This window comes from Cucurbita pepo, chromosome 2, assembly GCF_057944985.1.
Source record: "Cucurbita pepo subsp. pepo isolate OVF chromosome 2, ASM5794498v1, whole genome shotgun sequence".
Lineage (NCBI taxonomy): Eukaryota > Viridiplantae > Streptophyta > Magnoliopsida > Cucurbitales > Cucurbitaceae > Cucurbita > Cucurbita pepo.
Genome location: NC_141799.1, coordinates 3,033,601 through 3,052,236, shown reverse-complemented (window position 1 = coordinate 3,052,236; position 18,636 = coordinate 3,033,601). Strand labels below are relative to the sequence as shown.

Below are 18,636 nucleotides of genomic sequence, written 5' to 3'. Positions count from 1 at the left end.
ACGAAATTTATTATTATTATTATTGTAAATATATAATATTTAAATTTAAAATTGCATTATTTGGAACATTCTTGAAATCATAATTAAAAAAAAAAAAAAAAAAAAAAAAAAAAAAAAAAAGTTAATTGTTCATGCTAAAAGTTGAAACATTAGGTATAAAATACAGGAGGCCGGTCAGGTATTCAGCAATTGAACAAAACATTTTCTCAAATTATCCTGAACATTAATCTCCGATGAATTCTCTGCAGTCTCTTCTCAAACCCATTCCTCAGTCACCGATCAGCGATGCAGAACTCACTGCCCATTCTCAAAGGCCGCTGAGCAATTCCTGCAATTATCGGCAGTTGTCTTTTAGAAGATTCAGAATTAGGTGTTCGATTGCTGGTTAGTTTTTTTCAAATTCGTCGCGAGAATGTTTGATAATTGGTTCACTGGAGCCTTGTTTATCTAAGCAAATTTGTTTGAAACTGTTTAATAGTTGACTCGCTTTTCATAATCTGGTTGTTTTACGATACTGTTCAGGCTTTTGCGATCCTGATTCACTTTTCATGATCTGGTTGTTTACGATACTGTTCAGGCTTTTGCGATCCTAACTTTTTTTCAATCTTTCTCTATCCGTTCAATCTGAAATCTGAATAATCAAAGCAACTGCTCGTCTTGTCGCAGATACTGTTGATCGTACTTCTGATGCTCCAGTGCTTGGTAGTTCACAGGTCAACTCTTGTTGTGTATTGTAATCTGTTTGTGTGTTGAAATAAACTACAAATTTTAGTGTTCTATGCGTGGAAGGTGATAATTGTATGGATTTACTGATTGTTATTTTGATCCATGTGTTTATTGAAGGTGCTTGAAAGATTAAGGGCAAGCCGAGAGAATCAAGAAAACCAGCCACAATTCCTTGCAATGTATTCCAGCGTTGTTGGGGGAATTACTACAGATCCAGCTGTTATGGTAACTCCAATTGATGACCACATGGTTCATCGGGGACATGGCGTTTTTGATACTGCTGCCATAGTGGATGGGTATGTGAGAATTTCATACAGTTTCATTAAGATTATGAATCTGATATCCATTTCCCAAGACCCGCATAATTAGCACTGTAAATTGATAGGTTCTTATTAACATTTGAATTCATAACTAAATTTCATAATTATAGTGTGATATATATTTTTCTTCATTAGAAGTAGGAAAGGCATACCTTCATTTCATGATTTTTCCAGTGTTGAGTTACTGTATAAAATGGTTTTGACATCTCAGGCATCTCTATGAGTTGGACCAGCACCTCGACCGCATTTTAAGATCAGCATCCATGGCAAAAATCAACCTCCCAGTTTCATATGATCGAGAGAAGATTAAAAATATACTCATAAGAACTGCCAGTGCTTCTAAGTGTAGGAATGGACAGCTTCGATATTGGCTCTCTGCAGGACCTGGAAATTTTCTACTATCTACTTCTGGGTTGCATCAGCCAGCTCTTTATGCAATTGTAATTCAAGGTAAGCCGCCATCTCCTCCAAAAGGCATCAAAGTCATAACTTCATCAATCCCAATGAAACCACCTCAATTTGCAACTATGAAGAGTGTAAATTACCTACCAAATGTTCTTTCAAATATGGAAGCAGAAGAAAAGGGTGCGTATACAGCCATTTGGTTGGATAGTGAGGGATTCATTGCTGAAGGGCCTAGTATGAACGTTGGTTTCATTACAAAGGATAAGGAGTTTCTGATGCCTCACTTTGACAAAATTTTAAGCGGCTGCACAGCTAAGAGAATCATTACTCTCGCTGAGCGGCTGGTGACAGAGGGCAGGCTTCGGAGTATAAGATTTGAAAATTTAACCATGGAGGAAGGCAAGAAGGCAGAGGAAATGGTGCTTATTGGGAGTGGAGTTCTTGTTTCCCCTGTACTGCAGTGGGATGAGCAGATTATTGGTGATGGTAAGTACCCTCTATAATCCTTAATTCATAAATAAGATGTTTTTGTAGTTCTGAATCATGTTGTGATTGGCTGGATGAATTTCTTCTAACATGTTTAAAATTCCATTTAAAGTTCTTCAATTCAAACAAATAGGGAGAGTGTTTTGGTAAGTGTTAAACGAACACAACTCTCCACAATGGTATGATATTGTCCACTTTGAGCATAAGCTCTCATGGCTTTGCTTTGGGTTTCCCCAAAAGGCCTCACACCAATGGAGATAGTATTCCTCACTTATAAACCCATGATCATTCCGTAAATTAGCGGATGTGGGACTTTCATCATCCAACATTAAGCACTTAGAAAGTCGTTCTAAACCGGTTGTAAGATTAGTTTTGTAGAATGACGACACCATGACATGTTTTTATGCGTCGAGCATTGTTCTTACAAATAGGAACACACGAAGTTTTCTTCCCACCACAACCGTATGGTGATCTAAGAAAGGCACCATTGTAATATTTCTGATGGTGGGGATGAGCGTTCTTATTATAGAACAAGAACATGAAAGCATGGAAGCTTGTTTTTATCTGACAAAATTAAGAATGTTTTGGTTTTCTCCACAGGAAGAGAAGGTCCATTGGCTCGAGCGCTTGTAGATCTTATTATCGAAGACATGAAATCCGGCCCTCCAACTGTTCGAATACCAGTTCCACATGAATAATCCAGGTCAACTTGTCATCTCTCTCATAATTTAATGAGACATTCAGGAATGTATTTGGAACATCTAATTGGAACATAGGCCAATCTCGATGTGCTATATAGATGCAGCTAGTACAAGCAATGTATATGTGGACGGGAATAAAGATGACAGTTTCACGAGTGATATCCAAACGGTGAAAATTTTAGGAAGTGTTTTAATAAATACTCTTAAAAAGTATATTTAGAATAACTCTTCTTTTAATTAAAAAAAAAAAAATCTTTTAAAAAGATGGATTTTGTGTAGCTTCTGATTTTAGATGATATAATTTATTTCTTATTTTTAAAATTAAACGATAAAAATATTCGTAAAAATGAATTAGTTTCAAACCTATTTGTTAAACAAATGTCGAGTAATAAATGGTCTAAAAATGATTGACAAAACATTTTTTAAAATATATAGTGCAACTAAAATAATACGGTTATTAGCGATTATTTATTTATTGTATTTTTAAATGGGTTAAATGGGTTATTAATTTATTATTATTATTATTGTTATTATTATTATTTGCTATTTTAGTGTATTTGTAACCACCCCAAATAATAATGTCATTTCAACTTTAAAGACATACGTGTCAATAATCATACGTGGCATGGATTATTTTTCTCCTTAAACAAAGACATAATTATTGTTATATAACATAATTTTTTTTTTGACTTTTCAAATATCAACTAAATTATAATAATCAAGAATGTATAGATCAAACCAAGTGTGACACGTTAATAAGCATGAAAAATGTACATTAATTTAATCAATTAATATTTATACAATTTTTAAAACTCAAAATATTATAATTATTAATTTTAGAAGGAAATGTCAACGTTCACTATTACGACTCTAAATTCATTTTTATTCTCAATATTGTGTTTACTAAAATAACGATGATTTTTCCAAAATTTATTAATATTAATTTTTTATGATAAAAGTTACCATCTTAATCTTAAATTTTAAAAAATTAGTATGATTTTTTACTTAGGATAAATTTTTATTTCAGATGGTAAATTATCATGAAATATAACTATAAAATATTTGATAATATCTCAAAAAAAAAATATATATATAACTAGGCTTTTTTTTTTAATTTTTTTATTTTTAAAAAAGGGTTTTAGTTATTTGTAATGCTATTCAATAATTAATTTTTACATAATCAAACTTTAAGTTGAGTATTATTAAAATTAGTCCATATATATATTTTTTCATATTTTTATTTTTTTAATTAAAATTAGTGAGTAAATTAGCAAAAATTAATAATCTAAATCAAATATTTTAAATTTCATTGGAGAAAATTGAAATATTTAAGTCGAAATTGAAACATTCAAAGAAAAATGGAAACACATTATTTAATCTGAAATGTTTTATAAATCCAATTAAAAATATTTTTTATTTTATTTTTTAAATGTAGAGATTATAAAAACGGTGGCGGGTGACCAAAGCAGGGCGAACTGCTCGGGCCGTTATAAACAAAAATGCCAAGTAGCAGTTGATTAGTCGGCGTTGTATGAATCAGCAGACCCAGGTGATCGACAATAATCGGAGTAAGAGCGAGAGTTCAGACTTCGATTGACCGACCAGACCGATACGATACTACTGCACAAGTTCAACAGTTTTGGAACTTCACGATTTATCGCTTTTCGAGTGATCGTTTTGGGGTATTCGTTGCGATGGTGAATCCCATGGTCGAACGCGCCACTAGCAATAAGCTGATCGGCCCAGACTGGGCCGTGAACTTGGAGATTTGTGATATGATCGAGAGAGATCCTGGGTAGGCCTCGATTTACTTACTCGATTGCACTTCCCCTCTCCTCTGTTTTTAGTTTTTCTTGGTTGTTCGTTTTGTATCCTTTTCACGCATGTTAATGGTTTTTAAGGATTCAGTGTTTGGCTATATAATTTAATTGCAGGCTGCTTTAGAAGTTTGTTTGCTGTGGTGGTAACTTGGGTATTGGTAGAAACGAAAATTGTTTTCGCCCCCCTAATTTTCGTTTGATCTTTCGTATTGTTTTATTGCTGCTCATAAGACCCTTGGCTGAATTCATGATAAATAAGTAATCGATGATCAAGCTTGCTTATGCAGGGGGCTGACCGAGAGCGTTTACTCTGTTTTGAATTTTGACTTTATAATTAAGTAGGTGAAGGGGGAAGGGAACGGCGAGGATGCATCAATTTGTTTCACTTTCGATTTGAATTGGATGGTGCTCTTACGAGTTTGTGAAGTTTTCTTGAATATGCTGCGAAGTGGAAGCTTCTCTTGATGGAAGAAGCTCCCACATCGGTGGGTACTATGTGTAACCGTCTTCGAAGTCCACCGCCAGTATATATATATTGTCCTTTCGAACTTCCCCTCAAGGTTTTTAAAACGCGTATCCTAGTGAGAAGTTTCCACATCCTTGTAAAAAATGTTTCGTTCTGTTCCTCAACCGACGTAGGATCTCACAATCCACCCCCTTCGGGGCCCAGTATCCTCAATGGCACTCGTCCCTCTCCACTCGTTGAAGGGAGATGGATTGTGAGATTCCACACGGGTTGGGGAGGAGAACGAATCATTCTTTATAAGGGTGTGGAAACCTCTCCCTAACCTACGCGTTTTAAAAATCTTGAGAGGGAACTCGAAAGGAAAAGCCCAAAGAGGACGATATCGGCTAGCAGTGGGCTTGGGCTGTTACACTTGAAGAGCCTTTCTTCCGTTCAGTTAACTTATTAGAAGTAACAGCTTGAAATAACTCGAGCCTTTTCATGTCATCCAATTAATTCATTGACATTTTTGCAAATATTTTCTCGATGATTATTTTGGTTGCATCGTTCAACATTTGTATTGAATCAGAAGGCTTCTGGAGCACTAAGATTTGAGAAAAGATTGTATGTTTGGTGCCTTGACTGATGTGGTCTATATTCTTTTTTACTTTTGTAATGAGACACATTCAATCATCTCTTGGAACATGCTTATTGATGCTTTGTGGTTAGAGAATTTGTGTATGAAGCAGTATTCCTTTTATTTTCGTTTAGTATGAACAACTTCGTCTGATGATGATCTACCAGGAAAGCAAAAGATGTTTTTAAAGGAATAAAGAAGCGCCTTGGAAGTAAGAACCCCAAAGTTCAGCTTCTTGTCCTAGTAGTAAGTTGCAAGCATCCCTATCATAAGCTGACATGATGTTGGCACTATTTAGCTCACAGGCTGTCTTGTGTATCTATGTCGTAGCTCTTGGAGACCATCATCAAGAATTGTGGGGACATTGGTCATGCGTATGTGGCCGAGAAGGGAATTCCTCGTGAGATGGTAAAGATTGTAAAGAAGAAGGTAAGATGGGATTCTTCTTACTTGTTGCTCTTTAAGGGGAAAAAAAGCGTTCAGCTTGGATTTATGGTACCTATGATGCTTGGTGTAGCCTGACTTTCGTGTCAAAGAGAAGATATTGCTCCTGATAGATAGCTGGCAAGAGGCCACAGGAGGACCAACCGGACGATATGCACAATATTATGCTGCTTATCAAGAACTATTGGTATGATCAATGATAATGTTTCCATGATATTATGCTGCATCTTGTTAACTGCTTGTCCTTGGAGATGCAAATTTCATTGTTAAACCATGGATTCTGATTGAAAAATTGGTTCCTTTCAGCGTGCTGGGGCAGTTTTCCCCCAGAGATCAGAGATGTCATCGCCTGTACTCACACCTCCGCAAAGACAAGCGGGATCGTATGGTCAGAATCTGCACAATCCTGATTATCAGCCAGATGCTCCAGGATCCTCTGCACATGTTAAATCTTCAACCTTAAGGTACACTTTTGATATCTTTTATGTTTGAATGGACTCCACTACAGACTATTGAATGTTCTTGTTCACTTCCCTCCCTCCTGTTTAGCTACATTGTGATAGTTACTTACACAAGCTCCCCCTTGAACTCTCAGCTTTAAACTATAATTCCCTCACTTCCTCTTATAAATTCTCCCTCCCCCTACTTTCATTTTTCTTACATAAGTATGAGTACAACAGCTTGAATGTGTATTGAAAAAATAGTGTGTAAGGAAGGGCTGGTAATTCCCTTCTACACGTAGCGTTTTATGCTCAAGTGGCACTGCTTTCTATGAGTTTGAACGGAGGATTGATGATCTGCTATTCTTCATTTATTTGACATCTGAGTGGATATTTCACTGTACCAATTAACATGTAGGAGAAACTTGTAATTCCACCATTATCCCTGTTTGATGTGATAGTTTATGTGAGATCCCACGTCGGTTGGAGAGGGGAATGAAGCATTCTTTATAAGAGTGTGGAAACCTCTCCCTAGTAGATGCGTTTTAAAAACCTTGAGGGGAAGTCTAAAAGGGAAAACTCAAAAAGAATAATATCTGCTAGCGGTAGGCTTGGGCTGTTACAGTTTCCTTCATTCTTTCGACATATTCTCGTGATTTTGTGAGACTTGAAATTTCTTGTTCAGCTTGACCGAGATCCAACTTGCAAGGGGAGTGGTGGATGTGCTTGCTGAGATTCTAAATACATTAGAACCAGGAAACAAGGAGGTAAGTTATTGATTAGAGAAAAGGTTAGATTCATTTCGTAATGAAATGATTCCCTTATTTTTCAACTTTTTATGCATTTGAATTCCTTCTTACTACCAATTTGATATGCGTTACACTTCATGTTGCAGGGCATTAAGCAGGATGTCGTCGTTGACTTGGTAGAACAATGCCTTAATTACAAGCACAGGGTCACTCACCTTGTGAATTCAACGTCGTAAGACTTTATTTTTAATTTGTTTCAATATTTGTTGTCAACATATGCATATAGTGGAACCAGGAGGTTGGTGTGGTTAGATACTGTATTGGATATGTGCTTGTTATGAAAATGTTCTGTCTTAGATGGTGAAAGTTGAGAGAAGTTAATATCAATGAAGCCATAGGTGAAAGAAAAATATGAAAATTTCCTTCGTTTTTGGCGATATAGATCCTCCCTTGAAAAATTATGTGTTCCCTTTCAATATGTATAGACCATATAATAATACCAGTACATTCTAATTTCAGGGATGAATCATTGCTCTGCCAAGGATTGTCACTTAATGACGATTTACGACGTGTACTTTCCAAGCATGAAGCCATTGCTTCAGAAACTTCTGTTCAGAAAGAGAAACCCAAGCCTCAATTGGTTGAAGCACGTCGTGATGCTCGTTTGCCTCTTCGTAATACCGGTGATAACAACAACCCACAACCTGAGAGGTATTCTTTGATTTCTTCGCAATGCTCTTTGATCGTGTTTATGTCTTGTTTTTGCTGAAGATTGCTGAAATTTCTGAATTATTAAGCTTGCTGGCTAGAGACTACTGTGCTAATCTTAGAATATAGGAATATGTTGAAAGCTTCAGGGTGCTTATATCTGGCATTTGTTGACTTGTGAGTACCAATGAATGTATTGCAGCTCGATCTCGAATACTACTGTCTCAGGCACACAAACGGTAAATGAGTCGGTCCGTGCACCTCCTGCTACTGATGATCCAGCTTCTCCAGCTAAGTTTGATCCCAAATTAGACCTACTGAGTGGTGATGACTACATTTCTCCAGGGGCAAACACTTCACTGGCTCTTGTTCCTTTGACCAAACAGCAGCCAACTACTTTATCTGAGCAGACCGCTCTCGTCCTCTTTGACCAAAGCGATGCTTCAGTCTCAAACTTCCATCAGCACCAGAATTTTCAGTCCCCGCAGGGTGGACTGCACCACCTCAATGGAACTGTCCAAACCCCCGGATCGTCTCACTGGAAGCAGTCACTATACACAAATGCTTCTGGTCCTGGTCCCTCCATGAATAGACAGCAACAACCCCTGCCACTTACTCCATATAATGGTTCGTATATGCACTTGCTAGACATATATATCATGCTTTGGAGTGATTGCAATCATTTAAGCAAAATTCTATGAAATTTTTAAACATGTCTACGTGTATTGCATTATATTATTGGGTAGACATTATAACATACTATGCACCATATAGTGTTGAGGATTGTTGGGAGGGAGTCCCACGTTAGCTAATTTAGGGAATGATCATGAGTTTATAAGTAATGAATACATCTTTATTAGCATGAGTCATTTTGGGGAAGTCTAAAGTACAGTCACGAGAACTTATGTTAAAAAAATAGACAATATCATACTATTATGGAGGTCCGTGATTCCTAGCATATAATGTATACTTTTGAATCAGGTTAAAACAAATATCATACCATAATTAAAATGTATGAAAATCTAATCGGTTTGGGTGGGTTGGTCAGGTTCTCTAAACAACCAGTCATTTCCGCCGCCACCATGGGAGGCTCAGCCTGGGGATGATAATGGTTCGATGGCTGGTGAGCATCCCTATTCAATGAAGGTAACTCAAGTTGTGTTCACGCATGTGCAGAATGGTCAGTATCCACAGGGACCTCGACCAATGGGAAACGACCAATTTGTAGGTGTGTACGTCCAGCCAATTGTAGGCAGCCAGATTTCAGCACATAATGGCCAGCTCGACTTGGCCCCTCATACCTTCCATGGAGGGCCTTATGGAACCATGCTACCACAGCAGACAGGACAGATGACAGCTCTGTATCCTTTGCAAATGTTTGGCAACCAATTTCATGGCTATGGCCTCATCCAGCCACAGCCACAGCCACAGCCACAGCCACAGGGGACACAGTATCTGACGCAGCGGGTGTATGGGCTATCCATTAAAGATGATAATGGCATGAGAAATTCGTCCTACCAGGTTTCTACCTCCTCTAATGTGCCTCCCATTAAGCATTCTAAGCCTGAGGATAATCTGTTTGGTGATCTTGTTGACATGTCAAAGTTTAAGCCCAGGAAACCCACCCTTGCGGCTGCTGGTAGCAGGTGAAAAACGAATCCACTTCCTCCGAATCTTCTCAAAGTAGTTCCTTTTCTCATTACCTGGCGTAGGGTCGTGACGTCCACTGTATATTTTGGACCACTGGACTTTCTTTCATTTATGTTTTGGGCTGTATAAGTACGTTATGTTATCGGTAATAAATGTCATATGGTGTTCGGATTATTGATTCTTTTCTTATCGAGATGTATGGATCCATGGGCCTGTGTGTATATAGATCTTGTACATGGATAACGAAAATATGCAAAAGTTTTATTTAATTCGGTGAATCTCTTCCTTTGTGAGTCTTTTCCTTTTTGATGATGTCATTACTCTCCTTGTCAGCATCCACTCATTTGGAACTTAATTTGAAAGTTATACTCATTTGGAACTTAATTTGAAAGTAAAGCCATATTTCGTCCCAATACTCGGATGCCTTCGGGATAATTTGGAAATGCCTTCGGGATACCCCTAATGCATCATCCACACTAATTTGGAACTTAATTTGAAAGCCATATTCCAACCCGAATGTCTTCGGGATGCCCCTAATAATCAAACAGGTGCTTTTCCTTGCCATATTCCAACCCGAATGTCTTCGGGATGCCCCTAATAATCAAACAGGTGCTTTTCCTTGCCTTTTCCTTCGGGATGCCCCTAATGCAGCATCCACTAATTTGGAATTTGAAAGCCATACGATCCAGATGCTTTCGGGATGCCCCTAATAATTAAACAGGTGCTTTTCCTTGCCTTTTCCTTCGGGATGCCCCTAATGCAGCATTCACTAATTTGGAATTTGAAAGCCATACGACCCAGATGCCTTCGGGATGCCCCTAATAATCAACGAATGATAGGTGCTTTTCCTTGCTTTTTCCTTCGGGATGCCCCTAATGCAGCATTCACTATTTTGGAATTTGAAAGTCATACAACCCGGATGCCTTCGAGACTCCCCTAATAATCAACTAATGACAGATGCTTTTCCTTGTGGATCCTATTTCAATGGGAACTTCTTGCCTAATAGTAGATTTGTTTCTTTTGAATCCTTTTCATGTCTTGATAAATAATGATTAAACATGTTAACTAATCAATTACGATAAATGGGACGGATTTTACAATTTTTTCTTCTGCAATACCTCTAACGTGACACGAGCGTAAAAGGAGTTCATTTTTTCATGAAATACAAAGCTACTTGTATGACAGGAACGTTGGTAGGCGCCTTACAACTTCACTAATATAATGATCAAACCTCTGTTTCAGAAGAAAAATCATTAAACCACTTTTAGAGGTATATTTTCTATTACAACTCAAACTGTCTCTTTCGAGAGTTTTGACCATTCAACTAGAGCATGAAATGTATGGAACTTGTTTACTACCAAAGTGAAATAACTTTCCATTAGAACTGATGGGAATATTATCTTCACCAATGCATCTCAGATATCCACAGGGCTCAATGACGAGAACAGCCACTACTCTTAGATACTCTGCCCTAAAAACCTGTCAAACCAATCGCTAGCTTCTTTCACCATCTCTGGTGTCATTGCGTGGCCAATCCCAGGTTGTGCGATGAACTGTACAACATAAATATTATAAAGCCATAGATAAAATAAAAAAAACCACCCTGTTAGAAAGTCCTATGAAAAATAAAAGACTTCTCCTTAAAAGTACACATACCTTAAAATTTTCTGGACAACCAAAGTTCTTATAAACTGTCTGCGTTCTTGATACAGTTGCATCCAAACCGGCAATTGGACATCGAGGGTCATCTGCACCTATTATTTTCCATATTCAAATGCACATTAACTTTATTTGAACAGGCTACAGAGATCTAATTCAATTCTAAAATTAAAGAGACCCCGAGATGGGGGGAAAATATGCAATCTTGAACTTGCAGGTGACCCCGTGTTAATTTCTCTAAAAGTAAGAGACCTGCATATTTTACAGCTGAGTTCATTATCTTTAAGGAGACAGCCACCTTCAGTTCACTGACATGATGTCAGGGCTCCTAGATGCTTACAAATTACTGCCTTTTGGTAACTTTTTGGTTTTATAAAGTTAAACTTGTTTTCTCACCATTTTTTTTTTACAATATTTAAGTTTCTAAAAGTTTTTTTTTTAAGACGTTCGTTAAAAATAGATAGCAAAGAAAGAAACTTAGAAGTGAAACTTATGTTAAAAGAAGCTTAGTTTTCAAAAACTAAACGATTATCAAATAAGACTTCAAGGATCTTTTTGGTTCAAACTGCTTAGTCAAATCTTCTAATTTCTCTAAATTTGACATTGGTTTGTGATTATAATCATTCATATAGTATAAGCAGGATATGAACGTTACCATTTAACAACAACAAAGGACGTGATGCAACAGCTGGAACTGAATAAATCGAGTCAAATTTGGAATCTAAACCAGGAGCAATCCTATTCCAGACCTGAACAAAATAGCAAGAAATAATTATGGAATTCCAACTTCAAATGTGCATAATCTAACAAAAAGCTGGTTATTGAAAGATCTGATAAGTAAACATTTTAACAACATCATTTAGTAATAAGCAGCATAGAGAAATAGGCTTGGATTGATCATAATTCATAAATTGTTCAAAACGAAGCACACTATAGATTGGAAGTTATTTAACCGGGAACTTGAGACAACAAACCTTGGTCACCACTTCTTTGTTGATCTCATTCATGCCTAATTCAATTCTTGCTTCTGCAGATAAGATGCAAAGACTGGTCATGAAAGTTATTCATATTTTAAAATTATCAATTACCATTCACCTTACCCTCGAAAACAGGTTTTATACTCTCAACTCGTGCCTGCCACTTATCGTTATCTATGGCCCATCGAAAACACTGCAGTCATATCACAAAATATCAGCTGTTCTCCCTATCCTCCTTTCCAAACAGGAATGTACTAACGCAAGATCCAGAGTGTTATCATTTGGGTTAACTACCTGCACACCAATTATGGGGACAAGCACGGCATAGCGAGTGTCGGCAGCAGCAGCAAACCATGCATGCATTCCTGCAATGAAAATGAGAAGAAGTAAGTCTTGTACAACAAAAGAAAGGCATGTCCTTGGTTGTTACTTTACTTTTGACTGACCTCCAAGAGATTCGCCGGTAATTCCTATTCTACATGGGTCAATGTCCTCCCTTTTCGTCAGGTAATCTGCCAATTTGATCAAGTCCCATACCTGCAAGTAGTATTATCTATTAGCTCTTTGTAAACCCAAGTCCCTCAATTAGTTTTTATCCTAATCCGTGGTTAACTTGCAGCAAATTTTCATTCATAGTCTCTAACAATTCAGCTACCAAATGAAGTGAGAAGCTACCGTGTCAAATATGAACGGCATGGTATCACCTCTTTTCCATGAAGATACAAGAGCCTGAACCAGATTGAGACATCAGATTAGGATTAGGATTTAACTTCGCAAAAGAGAAAAGCACTTTGCTGTAGGGACTAGATAAGAGCTAAAATGCCACATTAAAATATCAGGAGTGATTGACATCTCAAAAGCAGAGGTATAGTATTCTCAATCAAGAGAAAATGAATCTCTTCCAAAACTAAATAACTGATCTATCAATTCTAGGCAGCCAGATTTAATAAAATTATATACTAATCCTGGACAACATTAAGACCTCGTGTCACAGTTTCACCAATGGGTTATAGGCTATTTAGTTAGCGTACATATTTTTGAGTTCTAGAAAACTCGTAGATAAAAGGCAGACGAGCTGGGTATATAGAAGCATATAATGACATACATCGCGGTAGGTGGTTTTGTTCTTGGCCCTTTCACCATGGTAACGAGAATCAATGGCAATGGCTACGTATCCCCTCGATGCATAAGCCTGAAAGAAGCAAGAATATGTTGTATTATCTAGTTTTAACACCTTGGTCCTAACAACAAAAGGCAGGAGCAAAAGAAGCCACTACCTCAAGCAATGGTCTCAACCACTCTTTGCACTTGTTCGTACTGTGCAGAAAAACAATTGCAGGTTTCTTTTGCTGTTTGCTATCCTTCATGCTTATAATCAATATAGGCAACTGCCCTTGCTCCCCTTCCTATAAATGATTAGTGAATAACTTCATTGTTCTTTTTTTCACAAAAAAATAATTAAAGAAAATGAGAACACATTATATAGGGACTAAAACATCAAGAAATTGTTCTTTCCTAATAGATATATTACTGAAATTTGGCATTGTTGAAAAGTTCGTGTCCCATGTATAAGTTAACGCGAAAAGTATAAGAACATAGCTTGCCTCTGTAGCCAGATGAAGATTTTCCTCATGAAGCAAGTCCTTCAAATTGCTAATATCTTCCTTTGGACAAGATTCCATTGCCTTTAAACAAGTAAAATAGATCAACATTGGGTTGGCAACTACTTAAATAAAACTGAAAAAACGAACAAACAATACTACTTCGACCTTACTCAAGGCTGGCGGGTTGGCCTCCTGAATCAGAGGATCCTGGATAGGCTTTGAAAGCTTCACATTCGGCGGAACTGAGAAATTAAAGTAGCAGACATCATGAATTCAAAATCAAGCTATTAAAAACTACTTTTTTTCTGTTCCCAAGATTGATTTGGTTTTTTTGAAAATTCTTCTGAAGAGTAACTAAAGCAACAAAACTATAAGTAGTGTGTTCATTGACTTAACATTAAAAAAAAGAAAACAGAAAACGATATAAGTACCTATCAGCTCAGAATCTATTCCTACTTTTGAGTCAAAACTACTACTAGCTCGAAATGAACTTTACTGTTGATCTCCGAATGAAAACTTGCTAATTCTCACAAAAAGGCGAAACATCGTTGAAAAGAGGTAAAACTTAAGAAAAATGGCTTCAGCAAAGCAAACCATTCAAATCAAGCAAGAATTTCTAAAACAAAACACTCAACACTCAAAACTGAAGCCACCCAGATCAGTCATCAAAATTTTCAAGGTAACTAAAACAGAGAACAGAGAAAATTCAATTTCGCACCTTCTCCAGATCGTCGATGACGCAGAACTTGAAGGAATTCGGCCCGAAACTTGTCGGCGTCATCAAGAACTTCTTCCATTTGATTATTTTCGATTTCGACAGCTTCTCCTGGCAGCGTCGCGGTACGAGAAATTTAATAGGCATCGGAAAGTCGTCGGTTCCATGGCTTAGGCACGTGAGTGAAGGACAGAGTGGCACGTGGCATTATTACAATAATTATAGCTGGGCATTGCAGTGGACGCGACCCAATCCGGTCCACGCCCTCATCGTCGTCCCGTGAGTCCAAATATCCGACGCAGATTTGCCGCAACATCGGCGAATGGTTCCCATTTCTTATGGATATAATATGGTTTCACACAAATTCACGGTCAACAGGCACTCGCCCAACGCCGCCGACGACCGTCTTGGCTGGATATAAATATAATATCGAATACTTTATCATGCCGGCTTCCATCAGCTGCTTCTGGGCATCTTATTTTAAATCTAAACTTTACTTAATTGAAATATAAGCTTGGAAAGAGGAATCTTGACTTGGGTATCTCTTGTTACACATAGAACAAGGGAATTTGATTAAAGTGGCCGACATACAAGGAAAAAGAAAACATTTTTATTAAATTAAACAAATAAATTAAGTTTTTTAAGGAATTGCATACTTGGCTTCCATCTCGCATTGTCGAGGAACTATAGTGCAAGTACCCTTTAAGGAGTAAAATATTTTGGTATCGTCTTGTTGCCAACATAGACCTTTGGGTTGTTGCATATGCAGGGGAGAGAGAACAGATGGCTCTGCACAGGAACTCCTTGAGGCAGTGGGCATTAAAAGCACCGTTTGGTCTGGTTATGGTATAGGTCCTACACAATTTTTAATTACTCAAACTCAACTGGGGCTTTCAGAATGATCCTCAAAGAATACACAGTTTTGGGTGTTTGAATTAGGTCTTTGATCACGATGCTATAATCAGTGGTGTTCTAAATAAGGCACAAATGGGGTAGTCCTTCTTGGCCACATTAAAAGCATTACTTCACAGATGTTTTACAGTACGATAATTTTACTCAAAGGGCAGTACAGATTCTGAGTTCTGATATCATGAACTTTTGAGGGATGATATTATTATTACTGAAAAGAAGAAGAAGAAGAGGACAAACCTTCCTTGGGCCAGTCATTAGAGAACGTGTCCAAAACACTATGAGCCTTTAAAAGTTGTATTCTCTTCGTTTCTCTCTTTCATTTATTAGTTTTTTTTTTTTTTTTTTTTTTTTGGGGGGGGGGGGGGGGGGGGGAAGGGGTTGTGAAGTCAATGAACAGGAGGGACAAGAGGTTTAACCTCAAGAATCCAATATGGAAAGCAAAGGTTCAATGGCTTAAACTATTATATCTATTAGAGAGTATAATGAAATATTTTTTTATAAGAGTATGTAAATCTCTTCAAAGTTAATGCGTTTTAAAACTATGAGACTTACGACAATACGTAACCGTCAAAGTTAATAATGTATGTTACTGGTGAGTTTAGGCTTGGGCTGTTACACCGAAAAATCTAATTCTTAAACCAAAGTTGGCTAATAATCATGGAGAAAGCTGCAAACAAAAAAGGCCAAAATGTTAACACCACCTTGACCATTTAGTAGCTTTTATTTTTTTTCCCATGGATTTTAGAGCCAAATAATAGGAACTAGGGAGAAGAGAAACATACCTACTGCTTTGGCGCTTTCATTCGACCTAATTTACTTTGCTCTTGTTGTACACCATATATAATGTTCTAAATATGGGAACCCGTCCCAGCTGTGATGACAAACATAAATTGATTATTACTCCAAATATAAACACAATATTAAATTCTACTGCCTAAAAGAAAATCCATGTAGCATCAAGTTACAAAAAAATAATTAAGTTTTCATACCAACAAAGCTTAAAAGATAATAATTGTTGGACCAACAAGAAGATCGTGTTAAATGATCTTTAAAATATATATATATATATATATATATATATATATATATATATATGTTTTATAGAAGTCATGAACTTTCAATTTTGTTTTTGTTTAATAAATTCTTGACAAATATATATATATATATATATATATACATACATACACACGCTGGGGTTATAGTCCGAGACCCTACCCGATCCTCTTTGATCTTGTCTTCGACACTTGTCTCACTTTGTTCTCTCCAACTTTGCGTATGCCTCAACTTATCTTCAATGCACACCCTTAGTGTGTTGGATGATGCATTGTTCCACTCGGTCGCATGACAACACTTCTCAATCTTGGCTCTTATGTGGTATGTGCGCCACATGAGGGTTGCCTCTTATCTGTCTTGACGCGTGGGGTCACAACCTTTTATATATATATATATATATATATATATATATATATATATATTAAATTCTTAAAAAAAAAGTTTGACAAATTATTTATTAAGAGCTAGAGTGGAAGTTCATAGAAACACTTTTTACCCACAAATTTGAATACTAAACTCGAAACGAAAATGAAAATATACTGATTGGCACGATAAACTGCAAAAACGATAATAAAGAGAAGCAAATTATTAGAGGAAAAACCCATCCCGCATGCAACGGCAGCATCAAGAATCTTATGCCAGGGTGGGAAATTGATGAAAGGACCGCAACTTTACGACTGTTCTAGAGATTGCGCTACAACCGACAACCGATCAAAGCAATTGAAGCCTCAATCATTGTGTGGCCGAAAATGCCAATGTGGTTCTTGTGCCTCCAAATCGGATCACAAATGATTATACGACGGATGTGATATGTTGTTTGAGAATTCCGTTCTAGAGTGCATCTGGAAACAAGATCGTGACTACCTACCGCTCTCTTAAAACTACCCTAATTCGTCGTTATGCAATTTACTTGCAAGTTTGGGGAAAAAAATTGGAAATCGCTCCAGTTTGCTACACTGATTAACATCAGAATGCCAAAAATCAAAGAATCATTGTCCAAACAATCAATCTTAACATCAGAAATCCAGCACTAAAAGAAAAATCAAAGATCGAAAACGTTAAAAAGTACCTGTGGTGAAGATAAGCCATCAGTATCGCCCTGAGAGCTAATCGTAACAAAACAATGGAAATCTGTACGAACACGAAGAAACTTGTGAAGATAGAGTAGAGCTTGTACCTCCGGAATCAAAAACTTGTAAGGCGCTGAACGAATTCGGCGGAGATTGCGAAGCGCACTTCCTCTGTCGGTGCATTTGAAATTGAATTCCGCGTACTGCAATTCAGATCAGTGCGGACTGAACAAAACTCCACCCATCTCTCTCTCTCTCTCTCTCTCTCTCTATGAGAATGATCGGACGGGTGAAATTAAAACTCGCGTGAATCGGAGATCAGCGGCTACAAACCGTCCGATGCGAATGGGTTTTAGGTTAACTTCATCGAACGGTGATATGAGCTCCACTTTGGCGCCAATGGGATCGGACGGACGACAATCGGCGGTTTGGCGCCAACGAGACAGACATTACGTGGGAATATCTGGTTCCCTTTTAATTAATTAGTTGAATAATTACTGTAAATAACATTAAATATGTGATTTAATTTTTATAGCATAGTCATTATGTCGGTAACACTGCAGATTAAGGACATCATATAAATATTATTTCAAGAATTTTTTCTTCTTCTAAGGAAACATTACCATATAGAAAATAATTAATTTAACTTTATATAATTATTATGTTCAAATATATTACTTAACCCAACAAACATACTCATTTAATATTTAGTATTTTGTTGTTTATTTTTTTGGAAAATAGTTTCTTTCATTACTCAATATATATTCTCGATTATTTTTCCGATAATATTTAGTATATATATATAAATTTAAAATAAGTAACCTAAAATTCCTAAGTTTTTAATTTACAATTTTGGTATTAAATGATAAAGTATTTATAAACGTCCAGGATTTAGAATTCGTATTATGCCTCAACATTTTCCTGCATCCACTACGACATAACCACAGTATTTACTTTACTTTTCGCTTCTAACAGTAAAAACTATCGAACAACATGATTGAGACACTGAAAAATAAGCGGTACTCGGTTGGTATAGATAGTAACTTTCAATTATTTTAAAATTTTCTTAATTATGTTATTTTCTTGACGGTTCTTCTTAGTTATTTTTCCATATT

General features: G+C 36.8%; 3 protein-coding genes and 1 long non-coding RNA gene across 5 annotated transcripts; 2 read left to right on the top strand and 2 right to left on the bottom strand.

Moving 5' to 3' along the window:
* The first annotated feature begins 163 nt into the window (after positions 1 to 163).
* On the top strand, positions 164 to 2,797 carry ADCL (D-aminoacid aminotransferase-like PLP-dependent enzymes superfamily protein). The gene is made up of 5 exons (XM_023665757.2): positions 164 to 384; positions 667 to 713; positions 844 to 1,022; positions 1,258 to 1,937; positions 2,538 to 2,797. Exons 1-5 carry the CDS (start codon positions 234 to 236, stop codon positions 2,633 to 2,635), a joined length of 1,155 nt encoding a protein of 384 aa, XP_023521525.2. The 5' UTR covers positions 164 to 233; the 3' UTR covers positions 2,636 to 2,797.
* A 1,319-nt stretch (positions 2,798 to 4,116) lies between these two features.
* Positions 4,117 to 9,705, top strand: LOC111787774 (TOM1-like protein 9). Its single transcript, XM_023667823.2, has 10 exons — positions 4,117 to 4,433; positions 5,708 to 5,786; positions 5,871 to 5,969; positions 6,058 to 6,171; positions 6,291 to 6,448; positions 7,110 to 7,191; positions 7,320 to 7,405; positions 7,693 to 7,884; positions 8,084 to 8,508; positions 8,930 to 9,705. Exons 1-10 carry the CDS (start codon positions 4,333 to 4,335, stop codon positions 9,529 to 9,531), a joined length of 1,938 nt encoding a protein of 645 aa, XP_023523591.2. The 5' UTR covers positions 4,117 to 4,332; the 3' UTR covers positions 9,532 to 9,705.
* Positions 9,706 to 10,767: 1,062 nt separating this feature from the next.
* On the bottom strand, positions 10,768 to 15,110 carry LOC111788064 (uncharacterized). 2 transcript variants are annotated; one of them, XM_023668211.2, is made up of 13 exons: positions 14,490 to 15,110; positions 13,937 to 14,013; positions 13,772 to 13,852; positions 13,445 to 13,573; positions 13,273 to 13,359; positions 12,843 to 12,896; positions 12,614 to 12,704; positions 12,462 to 12,532; positions 12,291 to 12,360; positions 12,165 to 12,217; positions 11,846 to 11,939; positions 11,188 to 11,285; positions 10,768 to 11,084 (listed from the first exon to the last, which is right to left on the bottom strand). In XM_023668211.2, the coding sequence occupies exons 1-13, from the start codon at positions 14,566 to 14,568 to the stop codon at positions 10,989 to 10,991; spliced, it is 1,080 nt and encodes a 359-aa protein (XP_023523979.2). In that variant the 5' UTR covers positions 14,569 to 15,110; the 3' UTR covers positions 10,768 to 10,988. The 2 variants fall into 2 exon arrangements, with proteins under 2 accessions (XP_023523979.2, XP_023523980.2); XM_023668212.2 differs by having other exon boundaries at positions 13,942 to 14,013; positions 14,490 to 14,534.
* A 652-nt stretch (positions 15,111 to 15,762) lies between these two features.
* On the bottom strand, positions 15,763 to 17,863 carry LOC147793375 (uncharacterized). Its single transcript, XR_015420010.1, has 4 exons — positions 17,521 to 17,863; positions 16,614 to 16,828; positions 16,181 to 16,269; positions 15,763 to 16,065 (listed from the first exon to the last, which is right to left on the bottom strand). It is a non-coding gene; the product is annotated as an uncharacterized LOC147793375 (long non-coding RNA).
* Positions 17,864 to 18,636: the final 773 nt, after the last annotated feature.

Excerpts from the sequence above, each read along its gene's own strand:
- ADCL (XM_023665757.2), top strand. The coding sequence starts at position 234 with ATGAATTCTCTGCAGTCTCTTCTCAAACCCATTCCTCAGTCACCGATC. Across the intron at positions 385-666 it reads AATTAGGTGTTCGATTGCTG|ATACTGTTGATCGTACTTCT; the intron begins GTTAGTTTTTTT and ends GTCTTGTCGCAG. Across the intron at positions 1,938-2,537 it reads TGAGCAGATTATTGGTGATG|GAAGAGAAGGTCCATTGGCT; the intron begins GTAAGTACCCTC and ends TTTTCTCCACAG.
- LOC111787774 (XM_023667823.2), top strand. The coding sequence starts at position 4,333 with ATGGTGAATCCCATGGTCGAACGCGCCACTAGCAATAAGCTGATCGGC. Across the intron at positions 5,787-5,870 it reads TTCAGCTTCTTGTCCTAGTA|CTCTTGGAGACCATCATCAA; the intron begins GTAAGTTGCAAG and ends TCTATGTCGTAG. Across the intron at positions 6,449-7,109 it reads GTTAAATCTTCAACCTTAAG|CTTGACCGAGATCCAACTTG; the intron begins GTACACTTTTGA and ends TTTCTTGTTCAG.
- LOC111788064 (XM_023668211.2), bottom strand. The coding sequence starts at position 14,568 with ATGGAAGAAGTTCTTGATGACGCCGACAAGTTTCGGGCCGAATTCCTT. Across the intron at positions 13,574-13,771 it reads ATCTTCATCTGGCTACAGAG|GAAGGGGAGCAAGGGCAGTT; the intron begins GCAAGCTATGTT and ends AATCATTTATAG. Across the intron at positions 11,085-11,187 it reads GTTGTCCAGAAAATTTTAAG|TTCATCGCACAACCTGGGAT; the intron begins GTATGTGTACTT and ends TATGTTGTACAG.